The sequence below is a fragment of the Amblyomma mixtum genome, chromosome 1, assembly GCF_055824585.1.
Source record: "Amblyomma mixtum isolate Tamu chromosome 1, ASM5582458v1, whole genome shotgun sequence".
NCBI lineage: Eukaryota > Metazoa > Arthropoda > Arachnida > Ixodida > Ixodidae > Amblyomma > Amblyomma mixtum.
In genome coordinates, this window is record NC_143012.1 from 304508402 (window position 1) to 304530801 (window position 22400).

The 22400-nt window shown below is 42.8% G+C and overlaps 1 protein-coding gene across 4 annotated transcripts in view; it reads left to right on the plus strand.

Moving 5' to 3' along the window:
• The window catches only part of LOC149372270 (fatty acyl-CoA reductase 1-like), an 89702-nt gene extending 67506 nt beyond the window's left edge, over positions 1 to 22196 (plus strand). For all 4 annotated transcript variants that reach the window (XM_089566696.1, XM_089566699.1, XM_089566697.1 and 1 more), the window contains exons 2-13: positions 3491 to 3648; positions 7189 to 7305; positions 7803 to 7978; positions 8570 to 8642; positions 8816 to 8922; positions 9272 to 9449; positions 9737 to 9781; positions 9921 to 10039; positions 12396 to 12635; positions 13123 to 13252; positions 16191 to 16318; positions 18742 to 22196. In XM_089566696.1, coding sequence (XP_089422822.1) covers positions 3511 to 3648; positions 7189 to 7305; positions 7803 to 7978; positions 8570 to 8642; positions 8816 to 8922; positions 9272 to 9449; positions 9737 to 9781; positions 9921 to 10039; positions 12396 to 12635; positions 13123 to 13252; positions 16191 to 16318; positions 18742 to 18898 — 1608 coding nt within the window. In that variant the 5' untranslated portion in view covers positions 3491 to 3510 and the 3' untranslated portion in view covers positions 18899 to 22196. The remainder of the gene's footprint in view (positions 1 to 3490; positions 3649 to 7188; positions 7306 to 7802; positions 7979 to 8569; positions 8643 to 8815; positions 8923 to 9271; positions 9450 to 9736; positions 9782 to 9920; positions 10040 to 12395; positions 12636 to 13122; positions 13253 to 16190; positions 16319 to 18741) is intronic.
• The last annotated feature ends 204 nt before the right edge of the window (positions 22197 to 22400 follow it).

The following is a 22400-nucleotide window of genomic DNA, read 5'->3' on the forward strand; positions in this document are numbered from 1 at the left end:
GCACGCCACTACAATTTTGAAGAATGGCTAGGCTTTTTGAGGTAATAGGATGGCTCTTGCGCCATAGTAAAATCAGTATTGACAGACATCAGGAAAAAGAGGCATCATGCTAACTAACATGATCCACCTTTTTTTCTGACGTCAGCCAACACTGATGTCACTATACTGCAAAAGCCACCTTTTATTGCCTACAAAGGCCTATCTTTTTAAAAATTAGTGGACGGCGCTTTCCTATGCTATGTTATAGTCGGATACAACTTAAGAACGAAGCGGCTTTTCCCCGTCAAAGAACCCCCCCCCCCCCCCCCTCCAGCCAATGGCGTCGGCCGATTCTCGTGACCCTGCTAGGGTGACAATGCAGGGAGCGGTGCCACCATGGGGAGAGGGGTCTATCCCCGACTATGGAGGGAGGGGACTATCACCTTTCATCTGCCACTCCCTGCATTGTCACCCTAGCAGGGCAATGAGAATCGGCCGACGTCATTGGCTGGAGGGGGTACTTTGACAGGGAAAAGCCGCTTTAAATGTTAGTTAGTGATGCATACAGGCACCTTATATCATAGAGTTAACATACAGGCTGTTTCAGCGAAGGTGAACTAGAATTTTAAGTTTTTTTTAGGCTTAGAGATTGCGTCTGTGTCATTGTAACACCAGTGTTGGCGGAGATCATAAAACAAATAGCTGATTAAAACTTTTCTAATAATTTACTTTTTAACTGCCACAGTTAGGCTCCTGGTTTTCTAGCTGGCCGTTAATAATAGCCATACCACTTTTAAAACGTGACTACCTTCGGCGCTATGGCTCAACTAATTTTGCCCTTCACACGTGCGCTTCAAATGCCGCGTGTCTTTGCGCGCGCGCTGCAACGCCCACCAGTTGACGTCAGTCCGTGCCGCACATGCCGCGGACATGCCGCACATGCCGTCCGCTCAGGAAGATGGAAATGAGGAAAGGGCGCCCGGTGCGATGTCAGTGCACGTTAAATATCCCCAAGTTGTCGAAATTATTTCGGGTACCCGCCGCGGTGGCTCAGTGGTCGCCCGTCTACCGAGCTGGAGTACCCGGGTTCGAACCCGACCGCGGCGGCCGCGTTTCGATGGAGGCGAAACGCAAGAGGCGCCCATGTGCTGTGCGATGTCAGCGCACGTTAAAGATCCCCAGGTGGTCGAAATTATTCCGGAGACCTTCACTACGGCACCTCTTTCTCTCTTTCTTCTTTCACTCAACACCTCCCTCCCTCCCTTCCCTTACGGCGCTATAACGGCGCGGTTCAGGTGCCCGCCGAGATATGTGAGCCAGATACTGCGCCATTTCCTTTCCTCAAAAAACAATTTATTTTTACCTCCACTGCGGCACCGTTCTTCTTTCGCTCCTACCTTCCTCCGTTCCCTTACAGCGCGGTTCAGGTGTCCACCGAGATATGTGCACAGATACTGCACCATTTCCTCCCCCCCCCCCCCCCCCCCAAGAAGAAACAATTTTCAATTTTCAAAATGGGTTTGAGCAGCGCGCACCACTGTTCTTAAACTAAGTTTGGCGAGCACCGCAAACCCGCCGCGGTGGCTGCGCTCGTCTACCGAGCCGAGCCGGAGTACCCTGGTGCGAACCCGACCGAGGCCGCGTTTGGATGGAAGCAGCCGGGGCACCTTTTGGAGCCGGTGTGCCACTACGGCATCTCTTTCTTCTTTCACTCCCACCTTCCTCCCTTCCCTTAGGCGCAGTTCAGGTGTCCACCGAGATATGTGAGACAGATACTGCGCCATTTCCTTTCCTCAAAAACCAATTTACCATTTTAGCACTGCAACGGGCAGGAAAGGTGGTCACCTGGTGCATGCGCTGTAGAGTGATGTGACGCCAGCTGGTATATAATGATTCCCAAATGGAATCATGCAATTTTTGAATTTCCCGCCTTTCTCATTGGCTAAGTGACGCTATGTCGCACGTTCCCTCTTGGTTTCTTGGTTATTGGCCGAAGACAAGGAGGGTAAAAAAAGAACTTTTTTTTTTTTTCTTCCATGGCCGAATACTAGGGAGTGACATCGCTTTAGCCAATGGCGAAGGGCGGGAAACTTAAAAGCGGCATCGATTAATGGCCGTTTCAGCGCGCGCGCCAGTGACGCGCAGTGTTTGAAGCACGGGTGTGAAGACCAAATCTGTGGAGCCACAGAACCAAAGATAATCGCATCTTCTAAAATCTAAAAAATGGTATGGTTGTTAATAATGGCCAGCAACACATTTCTACCCATGCATCTAACTGCAAATGTTAAAAAGTTAAATATCAGAAATTATTCAACCAGCTCATTTCGGTTGGGTACAACATAATCTACAACGAAGCTCCGCCCACATTCATGGCCACCACAGGGAATTCCTATGCCATAAAAAAAATTGCAAGTTGTTGGTTTTTTGTGTGACCCAAACAAGCATATCACAAGAAGCTATCAGCTCAGGAATTTTGTTGCCTCTGCCTTGTTTGATGTAGCAGAACATTAAAAAGCTGACTTTTATTACTGTTGTGGTTGGTCAGCAGTGTAATATGGGAGCCGATGGGCCATGTCTCATTGTTGTCCACTGCTGTTCCTTTTAAGCTGTATACCACTACAGTTAAAAGGATTCACCTACCTGTTCTCTGATGTCCACCACACAAACTAGCATTACAGTGCCACAGATGCAATTTTTATACCTCGGAAACCCTATTTTAAAAAATGTTGGTTTCAGTTAGGTTGAAACAGCCTGTGGGCATTGCACATGATGTCAATCAAATTCGTAACAGCTTGACTTGGATGCCATAATGTTCAAGCATAAAACAAAACGTACTTCCTTTACTCAGTTTTTGTTATACATGTCGCAAAACTGCAAGAAGTTATGTAAGCGTATATAAACTTGCGCATATTGGAATCACTGCCTTTTCAGGCAAGAATTGCTGTACCAAACTGAATCTAAAAAAGTAACATGCTGTACTGTCAGTGTATTGAAAACCATAGTGTTGTTGACTGAGCTTTCTTATGTCATGAAATCGCAGTAGATCACAGTAGCTGACAAAGGAGGAAAGGGATAGAAGTTGCAGAACACCACACACTGTCAATGCTATAACCACTAGGCACAGGTTTGGGTTGTAGTTTGGTTTTGGCCATAGGTTCTTCAATCAGTTCTCAAACTCATGGCATTTATTCAGAAAAATGACTTTATTTTAATAATAAGCCCCTGTATGGCTGGTGAAGTTTTTGTAAACTACATTGTTAGCACAAGTATGCTTGAAGAGTGTACTTGATGCATTATATTACTGTGGGTTGACCTTCATGAATAGCATGTGCAGTCCACCTTACTTTATCTTTAGCAGTTACTGCTGTCATATATGAGCAGCAATACTGTTACTGACTTTGTCTGTAATAAACATGAAAATTCTCCACTCCAGAACCAAAGACTATGAATTGAAAGTTGATTTCTGCAGCAGGTCAGTTAAAAAAAGCGTTTGGTTTCTTGTGTGTTACAGTTATCCAGGGAGAGTCCACAATGGCGGCGAAAGGGTGCCAGCCACAGCAGAGCCCATCATCAGCTGTGGTTCCTGAAGGAAAGGATGCGTCTGAAATTGCACAGTTCTACCAGGACCAAGTGGTATTCCTCACAGGAGGAACAGGGTTCATAGGAAAGGTATGCACTCTGTCCCCGACCTCTCTAGCATTGCTAGTAAAGTTAAATTTTGCTAGTTGACCTGCTTCGGTCATGCGAAATCAGTTCAGATTGCCTAGAGGTCAAGGTAAAGGACTGTAGGAAATTTGTGACAAGGTGACCAGTATTTTAGTTACTTTCATAATAGACGCACTCGCGTGATTAGTGCACCCACTATTTTTTGTGCCAAATTTTATGGTAAATTTTTGGCGATATATTTTTCCATAATAAATAAACCCCCAAATTTTTACAAACATTTTGAAAAAAAAAAAATGCATTGCGCAAGTAAATACAGTATGTCTAAAATAAATATAACTGTGGCATCTTGTACTTGCACTTGGAAGCACACAGCATATGAACAATTTTGCAGTTCAGATGTGAACACACTGTAAGACTTTGTCTTTTTATGAAAAGGACCTGTGAGGCAAAGCGCACTTTCCATTTCAGTCATGGTTGGTTGTACTTCCTGGATACCATCGTTGTCGACACCACTACTCTTAAGGGAGTATAGACAGCTAACTTTCGGGTGCGTGTTTTCTTCTTTGTAATGAGGCGTAAGGCATTATTATACACGGATTACCAAGTGGTATCCTCCAACGACCACTAAATAATTTATATAGTGGAATTGCTTTCTTGTGCTGTTTCAATTTTGGTTTCAACAGCCGAATGATGATTGTGACGTCAAAGGGAGGTTATAGGTCACGTGAGGCATTAAACACTGCAATATAATCGGTGCTTCTACATACGTTGTCATTACGGATGTTGAGGAAGGCTGGCTTTAGCACTGTAGTGAATTAAAATGATGAAGCAGCAATTATATCATAGTTTTTCCATGCCTCACGTGACCTATAACCTCTCTCTAATGTCACAGCCATCATTCAGCTGTTGAAACCGAAACTGAAACAGCATGACAGAAAAATTCGACTATAAATTATTTTGTGGTCGTAGGCAAATACCACATGGTGATTCATGCATAATAGTGTTTTCCACATCACTATAGAGAAGAAAACATGCCACCAAAATTAGGTGTCTATACTCCTTTAAAGAGACACTGAGGAGAAATTTAAGTTGGCTTGTATCGATAGAATACCAGCTCCTAACCACAAAAAGACCGCTCTTACTAGAAACAGAGCTCTTGTAAGCTAGAAAAGCACAAGATTTAAAATGCAGGTATCGCTGCCACAGGCCAACCTCGCAAGTACAAGCGTGACGATGAAATAGGAGAAAAGACATCATAGATCTCTGAGGCTGACAAAGGTGCATGAAGGTCATGCGCTTCATCGATATGGAAGCAATAAATTCTGTTTTGAAACCCCTAGTGCACTTTTATCATGATGGAGAAAAGACACCTGAATGTTGGAAGGCAAAGAAAACTTTTACTTGGTGGCGCAACAGGCGGCCAGCTGAGTTTCGACCTGTTATGATGCTTCGCAGCTCTTTGGGTGCCCGTAACAAGGGAGTAATTTCTCAGTGGCATCCACCCGAGTGCAGCGTACGGCTACAAAGGAAAGCTGTACAGCGTTCTCAGAAACAGTGTAGTTAATTAAAATTCGTCCTGGTCTGGGGTGCCGGCGTGATTTCATTTTTGACGCGCCTCAATTTACAAGTGAGGAGTATTAGAGGACCTCCAAGTACCCCTCTAAGTGTTCATGTAGCGGCATGTACCTGCGACAATTGGAAAACACCTGTGGATAGCTAATGTTGCATGAGCATCCACTTTAGCAAATGCACTGCTCGGCGTTTTCGCTTCGTCGACGTACCATGACGCTGTCTGCAATATGAGCGCTACGAGGACTATTATTACACAGTTTAAATATGCTCGTACGTAACAAGTTTCTACTCATTAGTCGTGATGGTGGCTCGGCGGTGGCAGCTGCCGCACCAGTAGCTTTGCTTGCTGCCGACACTGCCGACTCCCCGGTGCTAGGACTATCCTGCCAGATCCGCCACCTTAGCCCTCAGCAGCATTGCACGCTGTGTGAAGATGAGGTCGCTGAAGTGGAGGTCGCAGTTATTTGCGAAAACATTGTTGTAGGTATCGGGAACGGGATCCATCGTAGCACTGGCGCAAGTGTAAGCGTAGCGATGACGGCTGATAAAGGCTTTCAACTTCCGGCCGGCGGTAGTCTTCATTTCAGCTGCTGCTACGCTGCACCACTCCCTGCCAGCTATTACAGAGTCCCCGTTTACATCATTTTCAGCTATTTCGTCATCGGAGAGTCCCTATAGTTTGAATTAGAACAGCGGGAAAAAGTTTTTCAGCTTTGAATCCAAATAAATGCATCTTTCGCTGCAGGACAAGCGGCTGCAAAGCCATGAAATGCCGAACTATCGGATTTTGGTAACAAAAAAAAAATTGACAGAGTTGTCCTTAGTGTCAGAGTTTACACAAACAAAAGAGGGTCTGAGCTCAGTGAACTGCTTCCACATAGAATAAAAATCCCGAATAGTCAGGGCCCATGTGTTAGCCTTTCACATTAGCAGCCAAGATGTGGCAGATAGCTACCACTCAATCATAAACTGTTCTTGAAAGTAAATAGCTTTGCGGATTTGGATGCCAGTTGGGAAGGCAAGGCATAACTTTTGCGGTGCTACATTATTTTAGTGAGGCTGTTTGAGTACTCTTTTTCCCTTTCACAGCCCCCACCCCCATTAGACCTCCTAAGTGGTCCATCATATGCCATTATTTAGCACGGCTGTCTACAGGTGTTAATGATAGAGGTCCTAATTATGAGCAGTTTAAGCAAATTGTGTCCTGTGGCTGTTGCCCCAAAACTTCAACAGCAAATTTCTTGGCCGGCTCCTCTATCATCATATATATATAATGCCATTTTTATTCCTATCAGTGATTTGGGTTGAACTATCCACCATTGAAATGGCAGGTTCAAATTAACAAGCTCTTTCTGTCCACAGAAAAATATATGTATATCTGTTGGAACTTTTCAACATGGCCAAATGAAAGTGATGTGTTGATTGATGTCAGTAGAGGGAAGTGACTTTCATGAATATGTATGTATTTTGTAAATACAGTTAGCAAAACTTTGCCTGTTGCTATATGATAGCACTGAAAAAATTGACAGCATTTTGGTTAGTGTGTTGACACTTGCGAAAATTAAAAAATTAAAGTCACTGGCATCTACTGTCAAGGTGCTGTGTGGTACTCTGAAAATAACTTGCAGTCTTAAAGCTTCTTTCAAAAAAGCCCAATCTAAATTGTGGCGTATAAACAGAGTATACGCTATATATGTATTGGCAACTTTCTTGAATGCATATGTTTTGATGACATCACCATATCATCTGCTGTTTCATCATAGCATATCACATCAATAATTAAAGGCTTTTACCAAATAAGTTAACTACCTTATGGAGGAAGGCAATCATTTATTAAGCGTAGAATGGTGCTGGGTGCATAGATGAACCAAGCACTTTTTTCCAAACTCTGTTCTAGTCATGTGTGCACATTTCAAGCTTTCTGCATTTGATAAGTACTGTGGACTCACTGTGCATGCTTCTACATTTCAGGTTCTGCTGGAGAAAGTGCTCCGATCTTGTCCCGGTGTGAAGCAGGTCTACCTTCTTGTACGAGGCAAGAGCGGAGAAGGACCTGAAGCGAGACTTGAAGCAATGCTCAAATCTAAGGCAAGCTACTTGCAAATCTACTACTTCTTTCGCTAGCATAATTTATTTGTGGTTTGTCTACAACAGCAAAGGCCCTACACAAATAGTGACCAGTATCTCTTCAGGTAATGACCAACAGTTCTTCTGTAATCGCTTGATACTTGAAAAATATGCAAACAGATGGTTTTCTTTTGCAAATCTCGTGAAAAGGTAGGATATTATCCGTTGTCATGAATGTTACCTTGTCTAAATATTTTTATCTAGTGTTCTAATCGGCCTTTGCTGTGATGCTGATAGTCTGTTGTTGGCAGTTTTATTTCCAGTTTCCTATATTAAGGCATATACATACCCAGATGCTGACAGTGATTTCGCCACATGCTCTTAGTGCTGTATAAGAAGCCCCACAAATGTAACAGCGTATGTGCTGGCAGATTAGCTTATAGGTCAACAAGATGCAGTAGAAAGTGTGGCTGCCAATATTATAGCTCGTACTCAACTCACTGTGCTTCTGTACCTAGGTGTTTGAGCGCCTGAAGCAAGAGCAGCCAGGGGCCCTTGAAAAAGTTAAGGCAGTAGCAGGAGACCTGACTCAGCCAAACCTGGGACTCAGAACAAATGACCAGGACACCTTGGTTGCAAATGTCTCGGTCGTCTTCCACTCAGCTGCCACAGTCAAGTTCGATGAACCTCTCAAGTGAGTCGGACAAGAAGCTCTCCCTAAGTGTGGAAATCTGTGCCAACTTTGTTTATTGGCATTCAAGAGAGGTTGTTTAGCACCATATACAACATATACAAGAGTTGCCTGCTTTTACTAGGAGTTGCATCAAGAAATTTGTTTACATTTTGTTCTGACAAGACATGAACAAGAAGCAAAAGGACCTCCCCTGTTGTTGAAACTACATTTAAATCTTAACCGACAAAGCTGGCAGTACTGTGCTACCGGCTAGTAGCTAAAAGCATTACTACTTATTAGGTAGTTTATGCAGTGAACAACAAAAGTGGATCAAGTGCATTGAAAATCTTGCTCAGGGATGTGGATGTACTGAACGTTTTGGATGCATTTGCAGAATGTTGCCACGTTTTGCTTAAATACTTGCATTCAAAATGTTGGTAAATGATGGCATATTTAAAATTAAATAATGAATGAGAATTTAGCACTTGCTGGATTTGTCATGTTTTTGAAGCTAGCTACAGAGATTATGTATTCCCTCATTCCTGGACTTGATGTGTGTATTAAGAGCAGCTACAGGTGTGATTTGTGACACTGTTCATAATTCTCTTTCAGACGGGCAGTTCAGCTCAATGTTCTGGGTACACGGCGCGTTGTGGACCTCTGTAAACAAATGCCAAACCTTTGTGTGAGTCACTGAAAACTGTTTATCAATGCATGTTCACTCGTGCTTACGAAGATGGTTGCACTGCATGTTCATTATGACGTGCTGTGTACATGGATTGAGGTCATATCTGTGGAATTTCATTGCACGTACCTGTTCGTTATTCTGCACATAATTTTCCTGTTTTTTTTTTCTAGGCTCTTGTTCATGTATCAACAGCATATTGCAACTGTGATAAGCTTGAAGTAGATGAGGTGATATACCCTCCTCCTGTAGATCCAAAAAAAATTATTGAAGCTGCTCAGTAAGTATGTCTCGCTCTAATTCTCACATGCCACAGTGGCTTAGTTAGAAATGTCAATTTAATTAAAGCACAATATAATATTATTGCATAATTACATTCCCACCTATGCGTCACCTATTTAGTTGATTACAAAGTCAAAGTAAGGAAGTAGAATAGTTGTAAATGATTACAATGCAATGCAAACCATATAATGGGAGTGTGAATGGCGTAAAACTTTTTTATTGTTTTATATACAGCTCTAAATAAAAGGCCTTACTGATAACCACTGATGCCCACCCGTGTTCCTAGTATTTTCCTCTCAGTGAGTAAACAGTGGTGAACAACAGTGCCTACTGGATTCTTGGAACAGGTGGATGGATGATAAGATGATGGACACCATGAGTGGTTTCCTACTTGGGCAGCGGCCAAACACTTACACTCTTACCAAGGCTCTAGCTGAATCATTGGTGCTTGACGAGCGAGAAAAGCTTCCAGTTGCCATAGTCCGGCCTTCCATTGTCACTGCCTCGTGGAGGGAGCCCTTCCCGGTAAGAAAAAAAAATGTTCCCCCAGCAGTAGTGTACAGTCATAGTCAAAGTGAATGGTATATCAGATGATATTTGAACTGTTTTTGTCAAAATTTTATGAATATTATGCAGTGCTTGATTATGTAGCTGAGTTCGGATAGCTTAGCTCACTAGCACCATAGCACCGGCTGCGCTGTAGTGTTGACGGCAGTTTTATATGAGTTCCAAGACAGTCTGCACTTCAAAAGCTTAATGTTATATTGAACTGCATAACTGGTTATAACTATTTGATTTAATTTTATCCCCAGGGCTGGATAGACAATTACAATGGCTTCACTGGCATCATAGTTTCGGTGAGTATCTATCAAGTGCTTACCACCTCAGCAGTATGCCGCATTCAGTTCTGTGACCCTGAACTTTGGCAGCAGTGAAGTGGTCGAAATTTCTGAAGGTGATGTGATACTGACGCCTAACCTATGTGTTTTTCTGCAGTGTGGTACAGGCTTACTACAGTCGGTGATTGTGGAGAAAGACTTCTTAGCTGACGTCATTCCTGTGGATGTAGTGGCTAACATGCTCATCTCTGTTGCCTGGCACACTGCCACAAGAAGGTATGAATTGTACTATCTTTTTGCATGCTCACACAGCTTGTGGTTCTGTGTCCATTATCTCCTCATCCTTGTCCAGAACATGCCGGTGGACAATGTTCACCCACATGTCTGCCCATAGTGTGAACATTGCGCCTGTTTTCATGCCAGTAAACCATGTATAACTAACTCGTCTAGAAAACAGTAGTGTGCTCCACCTGATTTGGGCATAACACCTTACACCAATGTACAAATTACTGTGAAGTGTGTGACACAGAAAGTCAGGATGTAGGCAAGTTGTTCAACTTAGTGATAGAATGCAGCTCTGTGTCGTTGCTTTGAGCTAGGTGTCCGGGGTGATGTCTGGCAGTTTAAGGTTCGCTGCTAAGTGTCTGAGCCAACTGGTCACAGGCGGTGGTATTGTAGTGATGTGAAAGAGACTCAGAGAACTTGTCAGCTGTTGACTGGTCACAGATCAACTATACAGTTCCTGATATGCATGCAGCATTTTCAAAGGAGCACTTGCTCATGGTGCCCTTTCCTGGTTACTCCTTTTATGAATGAATAACTCAGTTATTCATGCACAGACACATAATCTTCAGAACCAAGGTAGCGTAGCTCTGTCAGTGCCACTTAAAGTTGTTTTGCCTGATCTGCTTTTCTTATTTACGGTCACTTATCCATAAAGCCATTGGGTATGTCATGTAGATATGTTGTGCGGTCTGGTAACAATATGAGTAACATTTGCTTTTAACATGCAGTCAAAAGTCCTTTGGTGCCCTTCTGGTCATGAAGTTTCTACACAATGCTACCAAAAATCTGCGTACAATGCCCAAAGCAACCATGTAGCAATTCAGGCACTTATTAAATAGGCAGCAGGCAGTGACTAGTAAAGAGGCAAGTTTGGTGCTCACTAGTTACAGTGTTTATAAGTGCAGATTTGTACGTTACTTATGTTGGCTGAAGTACTCCTTGCAGACAAAAGTGCTTTCAGCTGGGCATTGTCACTTATGTAAAAATAATATAAAGACAAAAAGATCACAGAATTGCTTTATAAACAAGGTTCTGTTGTGCTGACACTCCATCAGCTCCGAAAGCTGTTCACTGTCACTGTGTGTCAGCAGTAGTGTCTCCTGGCCAACAATTTTGCCTCAAGTCAAATCTGGACTGCAGCCTAGACCAGTGATAAAGCTTCTAAGCATTCGAACTTAGTTTTACAATGCATAGGCTAAGAAGCATTTAAAATATAAAATTTTTCAGAGCAGTTTGCTTGTAATTTTGGATCTGTATCCACTCCTAATGTGCATGTCCATGCTTAATCCACTTCTAATGAGGTTTTCCGCATTTTCTTGCATAATTTGCGCCCACATGTAATTTGCGCAACCTGTAATTTATTACCCGGATTTATATAAAAAAAAAATCTTACTCGCATATTTTGCGCTCCCTGCTGCACAAGCACATGATCATGTGCTCATGTGCATGAGCATGTGTGGTTTCGCAGCGGCTGCAAAAGGTCTCAGTGGTGTCAGAAAAAGCCGATAATTCGTTTGTAAATTGGTTTCGGTAAAGAAACCTCAAATGCGGTCACTTTCCCGTACGAACGGTTGCGAGAGCAAACTTCCCGCAACCTCCGGAGCGTTCGTTGCCCCATAATCCAAAACTGGCGAACCGTTGGCTGTTCTGTTTTCCACTTCTCAGCGAGGCCGCATGCGAGGGCTCAGTGCCCCGTTTTATCACCTAATTGTATCTCCATTTGCCTCTAACTGCTGGCTTTGCGGTTGTATCGTTCCGTGTTTATTGCTTTGAGTAATGCCATCACGCGGGGAGCTACATAACGTGGGTGTGGAGTGGGCGCGGGAGGCGGTATACGAATAGAAGCTATCATTTTGAGTTACCTTTTTTTTTGGCTAGCGAGGGGCACGAGTTGCGGCATTAGATTATACGCGGCTATGCACTGTATAAATTGCACGTTGTGACCTTTGTAGAGGTTTTTAGGACGTTTTTGCGAAATCTCCGTGCAGTTTGCGGACCCGGGCCCATTCTGAAGCCTTAATTTAAGGGAAAAAAAGTGCGCGAATTAAGCAAGTAAATACAGTGCTTTACTAAAAAAAGTGCATTAACTCTCACCAGATGGAGTAGTGAGCAAAGCTGCAAGTTTGCTGCCATTTGGTGCTGGCAGGTGATCAGCATATGAACAACAAAGACGAAAGAACACAAAATTGACGACACAGCAGTGTGTCGTATGGTGGTTCACTGTGTCATCTGTCTTCTTTTGCTTTGTTGTTTGTGCGCTGCTTATCCATCAGAATGAAACTTCCACCATCTTGCCCAGATTGTTGTTCTTGTGCTGATTTGGTGAGTGAGGTATGTCTCTTTGCAGGCCAGAGCATGTGAGGGTCTACCATTGTACAAGTGGAACCCTGCAGCAGCAGACATGGGCGGAAGTGACCACGACAACGCAGGAACTCATTGTGCGACATCCACTGCCCCATGTGCTTCGTTTCCCGAAGGTTGCTCTGACCAACAGCGCACTGTGGCACAACATCAGTCTGTACTGCTTGCACTATGTGCCCGCGTTCATGGGAGACCTGGCCTTGCAGTTAATAGGTCGAAAGCCTAGGTCAGTATCATGCCACCTGGTCCACTGGAGTTCACTGCTGAACACCTTTGATACAAGCCCACCAAATGCTTCACACAGAGCAGAAACGCATGTCTTTCAGTTACCATGTTACTGTGATGGAAGCTTCTTTGTTTACTTCAATGAAGAAAATTCACCCTTCTTCAATTCATGTTTATAACGCCTGTGCCACACTAGTCTAGAACATGAACAGGTTTTGGGTAAATGGACCCATTCAAAGATGTGAAAATTCAAAATGGGAGAAATCAAGTTAATAAAGAATTGTTTTAAGAAAACAGTTTTTAGGAACTTTAATTACTTGACCTTACCATTCATATGAGCTATCTGTGCAGTATGCACACTCAAATATATTGATGGAATTTTAAATTTCCTTTTACTGAATGGTCTTGGATGTAACTGGTTTCAAAGACAGCTGGCCGCAAGGTAATAGCGTAACATGCTTTGCTTTTCTTACTTTTCCGCATTGCAGATTCATACCTCTTTACTACAAGGTTCGTAAGGGCATTGATGTTGTGCAGTATTTCACAACACACAGCTGGCTGTTCCGATCAAACAACGTGGTTTCGCTTGTGGATGATCTCTCTGCAACAGATAAACAGGTACCTTTGTAACATGCATTGTCTGTCACCACTAAATGTATGGCCAGTCTCTTAATAATATTGAAATTTCATCATCTATACATAGTCACATCATTCTTCATGCAAAAAGAAAACAAATCTCTGATTATTTTAGGTGGAATGTTTGGATAGAATCACTGAAATAACGAAGCGCTATACTTCATCTCAATATTTACTTTCAAGCTGCCATAGCTATGAAGAGTGCAGGGACTATATATTCTTGCACTGCAGGATATAGTGCCAGTATAAAAGTCTCCTCTTTAATTGTGCAATCATAATATACATGTGGCTTTTACAGAGCCATTCATACGTTTCTATGTGTGCAAAGGAAATAAATTTTAATGCAGTTTGGTGTTAGTTTTCAACATATTTTTTCACTGAAGAGCGGTAACATTAAAAAATAGTTCTCAAGTTTCTTCCATATTTCCAGTAAACAAAAGCAAAAGAACACATTGTTTAATAAATATTTTAACCTACTGTTTAGGCATTATTATAACACAACTTGTCACAAGTTTCACTTGAAATGACCTGTGACTACCTAGACTTCAGCATGCACATAACTACATACATACAGTAGTGCTCTGGCTTTTGCAAAATTGGCATCCGCTGTCGCTTTCACACAGAATCTTATTGGGCTTGTCATGTACAGAAGCTGTGACACATGACTGATCCACTTGGCCTCTCTCTGCCGTACCTTACCATTCTGGCTTCTGCGCCCCTGATCCCAGCTTCTGATTGCTGCAATGTACTGTACATCCCCCTTACATCCCCTTTTCCAATGGCGGTGTTTCTGCAAATGAGCTATGTCTGCAAATGGCGTGAACAGACGACAAGCAGAAAACAAGGTGCGAAGAAATGTATTATTGGTTTGGGAGTTTTTGTAGCTTCTACAGTGCTTCAAGGAAGTGGTGAGATGGGGTATACACTTTATGTACTTGTTGGCTATAGCTCCAGTTTTATACGCTTTTTATAGCTTATTTTATAGCTCCAGTTTTATACATGTTTGATGAAACGTGGTTTGGTTTATGGGGTTTGCCGTCCCAAACAAAGTGACTCAGGCTATGAGGGGTGCCGTAGTGAAGGGCTTCGGAAATTGCGACCACCTGGGGTTCTTCATCGCACAGTGCACAGGCATCTAGCATTTCACCTGCATCGAAACGTGACCGCCGCTGTGGCCAGGATCGAACCCATGTCTTTTGGGTCAGCAGCCGAGCACCATAACTACTGAGCCACCGTAGGAGCTTGAGGGGGACTTCAGCAAAACACTCTCCAGGGCATGTTGGTTCATAGGTGGTGGCAAGAATTAAAGCACAACAAGACGGCACAAAGTAGGAGAAAAAACGACAGGAGAGGCGCTATGCTTTGCTATGGCAGCTAACATATTTAGCGCCTGTCCTGTCGTTTTTTTCTCCTACTTTGCGCCATCTTGTTGCTCTTTAATTCTTGTCTGCTTGAGGGGGGATGAGGATCTTAAAATATCCTTTATTTGTCAACATATCTTGCTAAAACTTAGCATGCAGGTATATCACAAAGTGGTGATTTCGAATATGCATTTATATTTCAAATATCTGGCCTGGAAGGAAATATACCACAAACTAACATATCTCAATTAAGTCATTTCTTACGGGCCTTAAAGGGTCAGTCTACTCACCGAGATGAGTGTATCAGTCTACTCACCGAGATGAGTGTATAAATAATGGCATATTCTGGTAGTTGGCACCCTATAACATCAATAACGAGGGATCTGTGCCCGGTTTAGGCAGGAATTTATATTTTATTTCGGCGTTAAAAGTCGCGTAAAAATGCATGGTGGCGACCCCAAACGTTCATTTTGTTCAAGAAAGTGGTAGTCTTTTTTTGTAGAAGCATAAGTGAATATACTACGTACTATTTGTATGCCCCAATGTCAGAGAAACGCACGTTTTGTTCTAGTAAACTGTAGAAGGCGTACCGCTCGCTTTTTTCTGTAAATCACATGAATATTTATAGTTACACGTACGCAAAACGCAGGCACATTCCCACCTTTAGTTCAGCGTATGCTAGCAGAGACGCAAAAATAAACTCAGCCTATAGTGGCGCCATCTGGTCGTCAGGACGGGAACCATTGCTGTAAACAAACCGACTCTCCACTTAAGCCTAGGAGCGGCAGAATCGTCACTCTAATTATTAAAATAAAGCAAATGTATCTCTTATATGTTTTCTTATAGGCGAGATGAGACGAAGCGAAAGACAGGCGCCTCATTTATGGCCAGTGAACGCACTGAAAAAGGCAGCAACAACGAGAATTCAGTCCGAATCGAGAGGTCCGGCTTCGACGGGCGCCGCCATGTTTGTCGCCGCGTGGCGGAAATCCAGATGGTTGCCAGATGAGACTACCATCTCATACAGATGTGTTCCCACATTAATAAATTCTATTTTAAAATGTTCTACCGCACTCCTTGGCACCACAGCTGGCTAAACGGTAATTTGAGTAAAAAGCTATCGGTTGCCGCAAAGAAAATATGGTCGATAAAATTCAGTAGACTGACCCTTTAATAATAATTTCTCGGTTAAAGAAACCTTTTTAAGAATAAACAGACATTTGCAAAAGCCTACCACACATCCTAAAGTTAACTAAATGCCTATAAAGTCATTTTGTTGATCAAGAATTACAAAGGCAGAAAGAAAAAACAATTAGCCCACACTTGAGCTAATTGCATGGATATGTGTGCTGTTCATGCAATGATTACTTCTTAAGTGCTTACAACAGTGCTCAGGTGCACATGATATATTCATTACTGCATTTTAGTATGCTCTTACAACCTGTCCTGTAACTGTAATGATGTATTAATGTAATTAATATTACATTTAATGTAATATTTACATTACATTTAATGTAATGATGTAATTAAATGCGATGATGTATTACTTTTTATTGCAGTTGTTCAACTTTGATGTGCGAAACATTGAATGGTATTTGTACTGGGAGCAATACATTTTGGGAATTCGAAAATACCTCTTTAAGGCTGAAGTGTCGAAGCTCCCCGAGGCACGTAAACACATGAAATGGTGAGTAGCTGCACGCGCACAAAGCATGTCTCATTGTTTGGGAAGTTTTAATTTACGCACATGAATTTTTAACATAAATGTAGCATTAATGAATTTTGCTAAAATGAAAATGCATTAATATTCAGCCAGCCTCTCTGTTCACCCAGACAGAGTTTTAAGAAATAAATATCTCTGAATGTTTGACTCGGCTCAATATTCGAACAAACCATTGACATGCATGGCCATCATTTTGAATAATAAAATAAATCTTCGTTAAAACCCGTGTATCAGAGTGCCTGAAATTTAAACCCTGCACCATAAACCTTGTACTGAAACCACAAGGAAACAAAAGCAACTCTGTGTTTACTCAAAACGCTTGTTTTCAAATGTGTGCAGAAATGAGAGCTCTTTTCATTTATTGCATTTTGCTATGACAGCTAACATATTTTTGTGCTAGTTAAGACATATGCAGGCAGACAAAGACACAAGTTAAAAGGAAATTTGATGTAGATATATAGGACTAGGTAACTGAAACTTTTTTTTTGTACATTACTGATTAAAGATTTAAAGGGACAGTGAGGAGAGCTTTATTAATGTTTTTTTAAAGCAAAATGCGATAGTTCAGCATTTCATGGCTTTGTTTCCACTTGGCCGGCAGCGAAGGATGCATTTATTTCTAAGAAATTTGGATTCGAAGTTGAGAAAGTTTTTCCCGCCGCTCTGATTCAAACTTAGGACTATCTTATGATGACACAGGACTAAGTGACGTGAAACATGACGTGCACATGATGTAACGCAGACTCCGTGATTTCTGGCGGCCAGCAGTGCGGCCTAGCAGCAGCCGAAAAGAAAGCTTCCGCCGGCCGCACGTTGAAGCCATCTATCGGCTATTGCGGCCGTCGCTACCGTCGTTTCGTTTACGTTTGCACGGGTGTTGTGCCAGCGTTACGATGGATCCCATTCTCGAAGTCATCAACAAAGTTCTCGCAAATAGACACCTTTAGCATACCGTGCACCTTGTTACGGTTAGCGGAGTACCGGGAGGCCGCCTACCGCCAGTGAGCAGGCGCTGATTGATCCCGATGCTGCAGGCGCGCGCGTAGCTGCCGGGTACGTGGCGCCATCTGGCGACGTCAAGGAGATTTGCGCATGCATTGGCTGCGCCTCAGTGATTCGTGGCTTCTCGTGTCCTAGTGTTGGTAGAACCATTGGTTCTAGCAACACTGTTTTGACCTATGACGTCACCACGCTTGTACTTGCGAGTTTGGCCTGTGGTGGCGATACCTGTATTTGGTTCTTGCACTTTTCTACGTTGCAAGAGCTTTGTTGTCAGTATGAGTGGCGTTTTTGTAATCAGGAGCTGGTATTCTGTCGATACAAGCCAACTTCAATTTCTCCTCAGTGTCCCTTTAAGTATATTTATTCAGGAATGCATTAGAATAAATGATCAGTTAAGTATTGCATCATTTGTTTTTCTTCACTATACCAAGCTGTAATGGAAAAGAAAAGAATTTATAATATCTTCACATGCAAGTACAACAATAACAAACCCATGATACACATGGTGCTATCTATGCAACTGAAATGTGTGCGGGTGTGTGTAACAGCTTTCTTGGAGGAACTCGTTATTTCAGCCTTGATTACTCGCAAATAGATTATTACAGCTGAATTCATCTGCACGTTGCCATCCTGTGAGACAGTTAGGAGTATCAGTTCTGTATGCAAAAGGTGCACATAAACGATTTTTTCATTGTGAAGCTACCCACTGAGCATCATCTGGCTGGGAACTGAGTGCTGCAGTTTGTCTGCTCATTCCTAACTTTGAAATCTTGATGCCTTCAAAAATACATTCAGATGCTTGATTGCACATGATGTAATTGTACTGTTATGTGCTCTTTTTCCTTTTCGTGACAGCTTTACATTCACATGAGGAATACTGACATTTGAAACAATCTTTAACATGATTTCATCATGATTCAAAGCAAATTGGTTGATAGGCTAGTGGTGCACATTTCTTAGGTTGGTCAGTGCTCAGTGTAAAAGTAGATTTCAATGAGAAGGTCGATGAGATATTTAAACATAGCTCTGTTATGGGTACCGTAAGCGTGCCGTCATGTCTTACATGCTAGAAATAGCAAAAAAGTAGCACAGAAGCGCAAGATATTATATCTGTTTCATTGTTTTTGAACATTTGTACAAATCAGATTCTCTCCATTGTAAAAGTGCTTTCATGTTGCAATAGTACAGCTTGGCAAGCAAATGAACAGCCAAGTAGAAAGCTATAAGAAGCACAAATGTTAAGTCGAGCTGCCTATAATATGCAAACAATTTGCAAAGTTGCTGCAGAGGTTAATAGTGCTTTGGTGCCATGCGACACTTCTCTGAGCCTCGCAGTGTTTTGCGGACTGTGGTTGAAAGCACAATCTCTCTCTTATCTCTCACAGGCTCTACATCATGCACCTTTTTCTGAACTTGCTCCTGGTCACGTTTGTGTGGCGACTGCTGATGACAAGATCACAGACGGCGCGGAACCTCTGCTACTTTATGCTGACCTTTGCCATGAGGTTGTGCAAAATGCTGCCCTTTCTGCGTCCACAGTGATCTCTGCTGTCACAGAGACAGTGACACAGTGCAGTGAAAAATTGCGTGCGCCAACAACGACCACGGCCGAAACTGCCTAGCTGACCGCAGCTACAGCGACTTTTTCAAATGGCCATCCTTCTCTCTTCCCACCATTCCTTTTGCTCCTGGCACTCGACCATGCATACCTCTACACATTTGCCACCGCAGGAACTAGATCTCCTAGCAGCAGTGAAGGTGGCTATGAAAAAGTGAATCCTATGGCAGACGGCAGCTTCAACCGACGTGCTGCTAGCTGGTGTTGCTCTCCAGTCTCCTTTTGGTCATTGTGTAAAAGGCTTCTAGCTTGCGGGCGCTTTGATCAACATATGCTGTACTTGCACTGAGAAGCGTACATGCACAAGGGCTTGCCGGCCATCCCTTCGAACAGGGCTGCAGCAGTGGTGTAATTATCTACTATCTCAGCAGTCAATCGCCAGCCAGCTAGGTTTGTCATGCCAGGACTATTTTGTGCAATTGAAGCGCAGCTTTAGCATGCTGTGATATTGGCAAAACAATGACTAGTTTTTGGCAACTTGTGCAGTCCAGATTGTACTGGGATTGGTACAACTGCCTCTGGGAAGCTAGGCGTTTTTGCCTCTATAGATGCCCCTTTTTTCTGCCTTTCTTGAAGGGTCACACAATTCACCAGCTTAAGCTGAATTATGTGAAGAACGCTGCAAATGAAGGATTGCATTCAAAGACACCTCCTTGAGTGTTAATCCTCCGGCATGCTAGTTATGAGCCATCACTGTTTAAGTTTAGCTGCTTTTTGCTGCATTTTGAAATAGGGGTGTCTATAAAATTTTACAGTAGCAATCATAGATTGTGATAGGCCTCTGTTGCCCATGTGGTTTTGGGAATGTGCTGTAGTGACTCTTTGGTGCTGTACATTTGGAGCATCAAGGTTCGAAGACACTGTAGTCTGTTCATGTACCTTTTGTTGCGCATTGTTTTTAAGCCTATGTTACCTTTGTTTGCACCCATAGTGTGGACTATAAATTGCTCCAAGTAGATGGTGGTAACTGCCATACAATCATTACTTAATTCTCAGAATGCTCTTTCCAAACAAATACAAAAGTTTTTCTGTTAATGTTAAATATTGGAGAAAAAAATTTTGCTTGAACAGAAAAGTTTTCTTTTTAAAAGGAAACAAAAAGATTGTTATTCAATGTTTGAAGCTTCAAGAAGATTCTAAGGCCTAGTCATATTAACACTTTTTCTTCAAGTCCACCTGCTATCTTAAAAACCTGTGTGCCATTATGAAGTTCTGTTGCTGACTGGTAGGCACAAGCTGATGTTCAGATTTGTGTAGTCAAGTTTTTGAGCAGCCAAAGAATGAATGCTGAAACAACTTGACTTTGAACATGTAAATACGCTAACCTCAAGGTTTAGGAGAGCAAGGTCGCACACGTGAGCTAGGAATAACCACCATCTTGGGTTGGTTGTAGTTTTGATATTGATGTCTGCACATTTTTTTTTTCTTGTTCAAGTAAGTGGCACAAAAAGACTCGTGGTTTTCTTTCACTGAACTGTGCGATCTGGCTTAATAACAGTGTTACAAGGTCTCACTAATTTGTTTTACATAGAAAATTTCTCCTCAGCACTGCTGACGTAACTGTTAGACAGTACCAATGTCACCCACTGTCTCTACGCTTTCCGGCCAGTGCCTTGAGTCTGCAGATGTACAATGCATCACCTGCAGCAGGGGACGGTGCCAACTCACGCCACCCATCTGCAGAGACTGGCTATGCATAACGAGTAGTGGTATTTGTGCACGCTCTGTGTCTAGTTTGAATTGAAGCAGGCCTGCACACAAACCACAGCTGTATTGTGTGTAACAGCTAGGGTAAGAAGTTTTGTGGCTTTTCTCGCCGGCTATCTAGAAACAAGCAAGCTGTGCTTTAGTTCTCAGTGTGGTGACATGGGCACATTAACATGCTGCCCCATGCAAAATGCTGGTGCAACAAAATCCTTACAGAACAAATCAATGGAAGGTTGTGCCTCTTCAGTAGTGAAAACTGCATATTCAACCGGGCATTATTCCTCTCGCTATGTACCGCCAGAGAGTTGGGCAAGGTGTTATTAAGCAGACTACCCTAAACATTGCTGCCGTCGAGGTGACTCTTCTGGGCTGCAGATTAGTTCGTGTAACAGCATACTCTGAAGTATGCAGCCAAAGAGCAACTGACCCTCCCAAGGCTACATACTGGCTACAGGCAACCACCTTGTAAAGTTCCTGCCCATCAATGGTGCTGTTGTTTGCAAGAGTACCATTAAGAGACATGAGATGCAACTGCTAACTAGAAAAAATATGATGATGGGTAACAGTGGGTCTCAGCTATTCGACTTTCTAACAGTATTGTACACTTTTTCATGCATGCCCAATCTCGATAAGACGTTATCAGAAAGCCTGCCAGTGATGACTACATCAAGCAATAGGCAGCTGAAGTATTCATCTGGAATGGTCAGTGCAAAACATGTCTTGATAAGCTTAGAGCACCCGCTTGTTTTATTAAGGTACCGCTGCCTTTGTATAAGCTGTAGTTCAAGTGAGCCAACTGATCCTGTCACGCAGGCTGCTATTTCATGTACATGGTACCACTCTGCACTTTCTGACTGGCTGCAGCATGCTAGTGCTGCACTCTGCGGGGTCACCTCATGGGAAAGTTGACGTGCTCGGTCTTAGCACAGACTTGTCTACGAGACAAGGAAGCCACATTTAGCTTGTGAAGTCATTGTACATTCCTTACTGCCCATCGAATGCCACACAGATGTTTGCCAAGTAGTTAGTTTGGCTGCTCCATTTCAACCCTTTCTACAGCATGCTGGCCGAGAGCCATTTATTTCTAATGCATCAGCTGGCATGGTGAAAGTAAAAGTGCACAAATGGGGACTCTTACGACTTCTCTAGTGCTGTACTCCCCTAGGACATCTTTTGCAATTAAATGACACAGTGGTCACCATTGCGTGGGTTTGACTGAGGTACTGCTTTTTTTGTCCCCCCCCCCCCCCCCCCCCCCCTCCACTCCTGGATATCAACTTAGTGCCAAAGTGTACAGTGCACAGGTGAAATGCACAGCAAATCCACTAGCTTACAAGCAGGAGAAAAGTAGAGGCAACAAAAATGCAAGTATTGTTAAATTATAGCATGGTAGTGCAAGCTTTCAGGACCTGCATACAGCTTTTGGGGCAACAAAGAAGGTTGTGTACATCTGTAACATCGGTAATGCAAACACAGCCAACCACAAATGAAATAAAACCTTGCAAAGGAGAAACACTCTTTCTGCTTTTTTAGAGCGTAACTGCAATGAGGCACATTCACTAGGTGTCTGATTATGTCAGGTACGCTGGTGGAACTGACAAGTTTACTATAGCAGCAATTTTAGGTTCATAGAAATTTCAGATCTTGCAGCATACAATGTAACAGTAGTCATTGAAATACTCCAGCTTTTGGAGCCAGCAAGTTCAGATGCGCCCTATG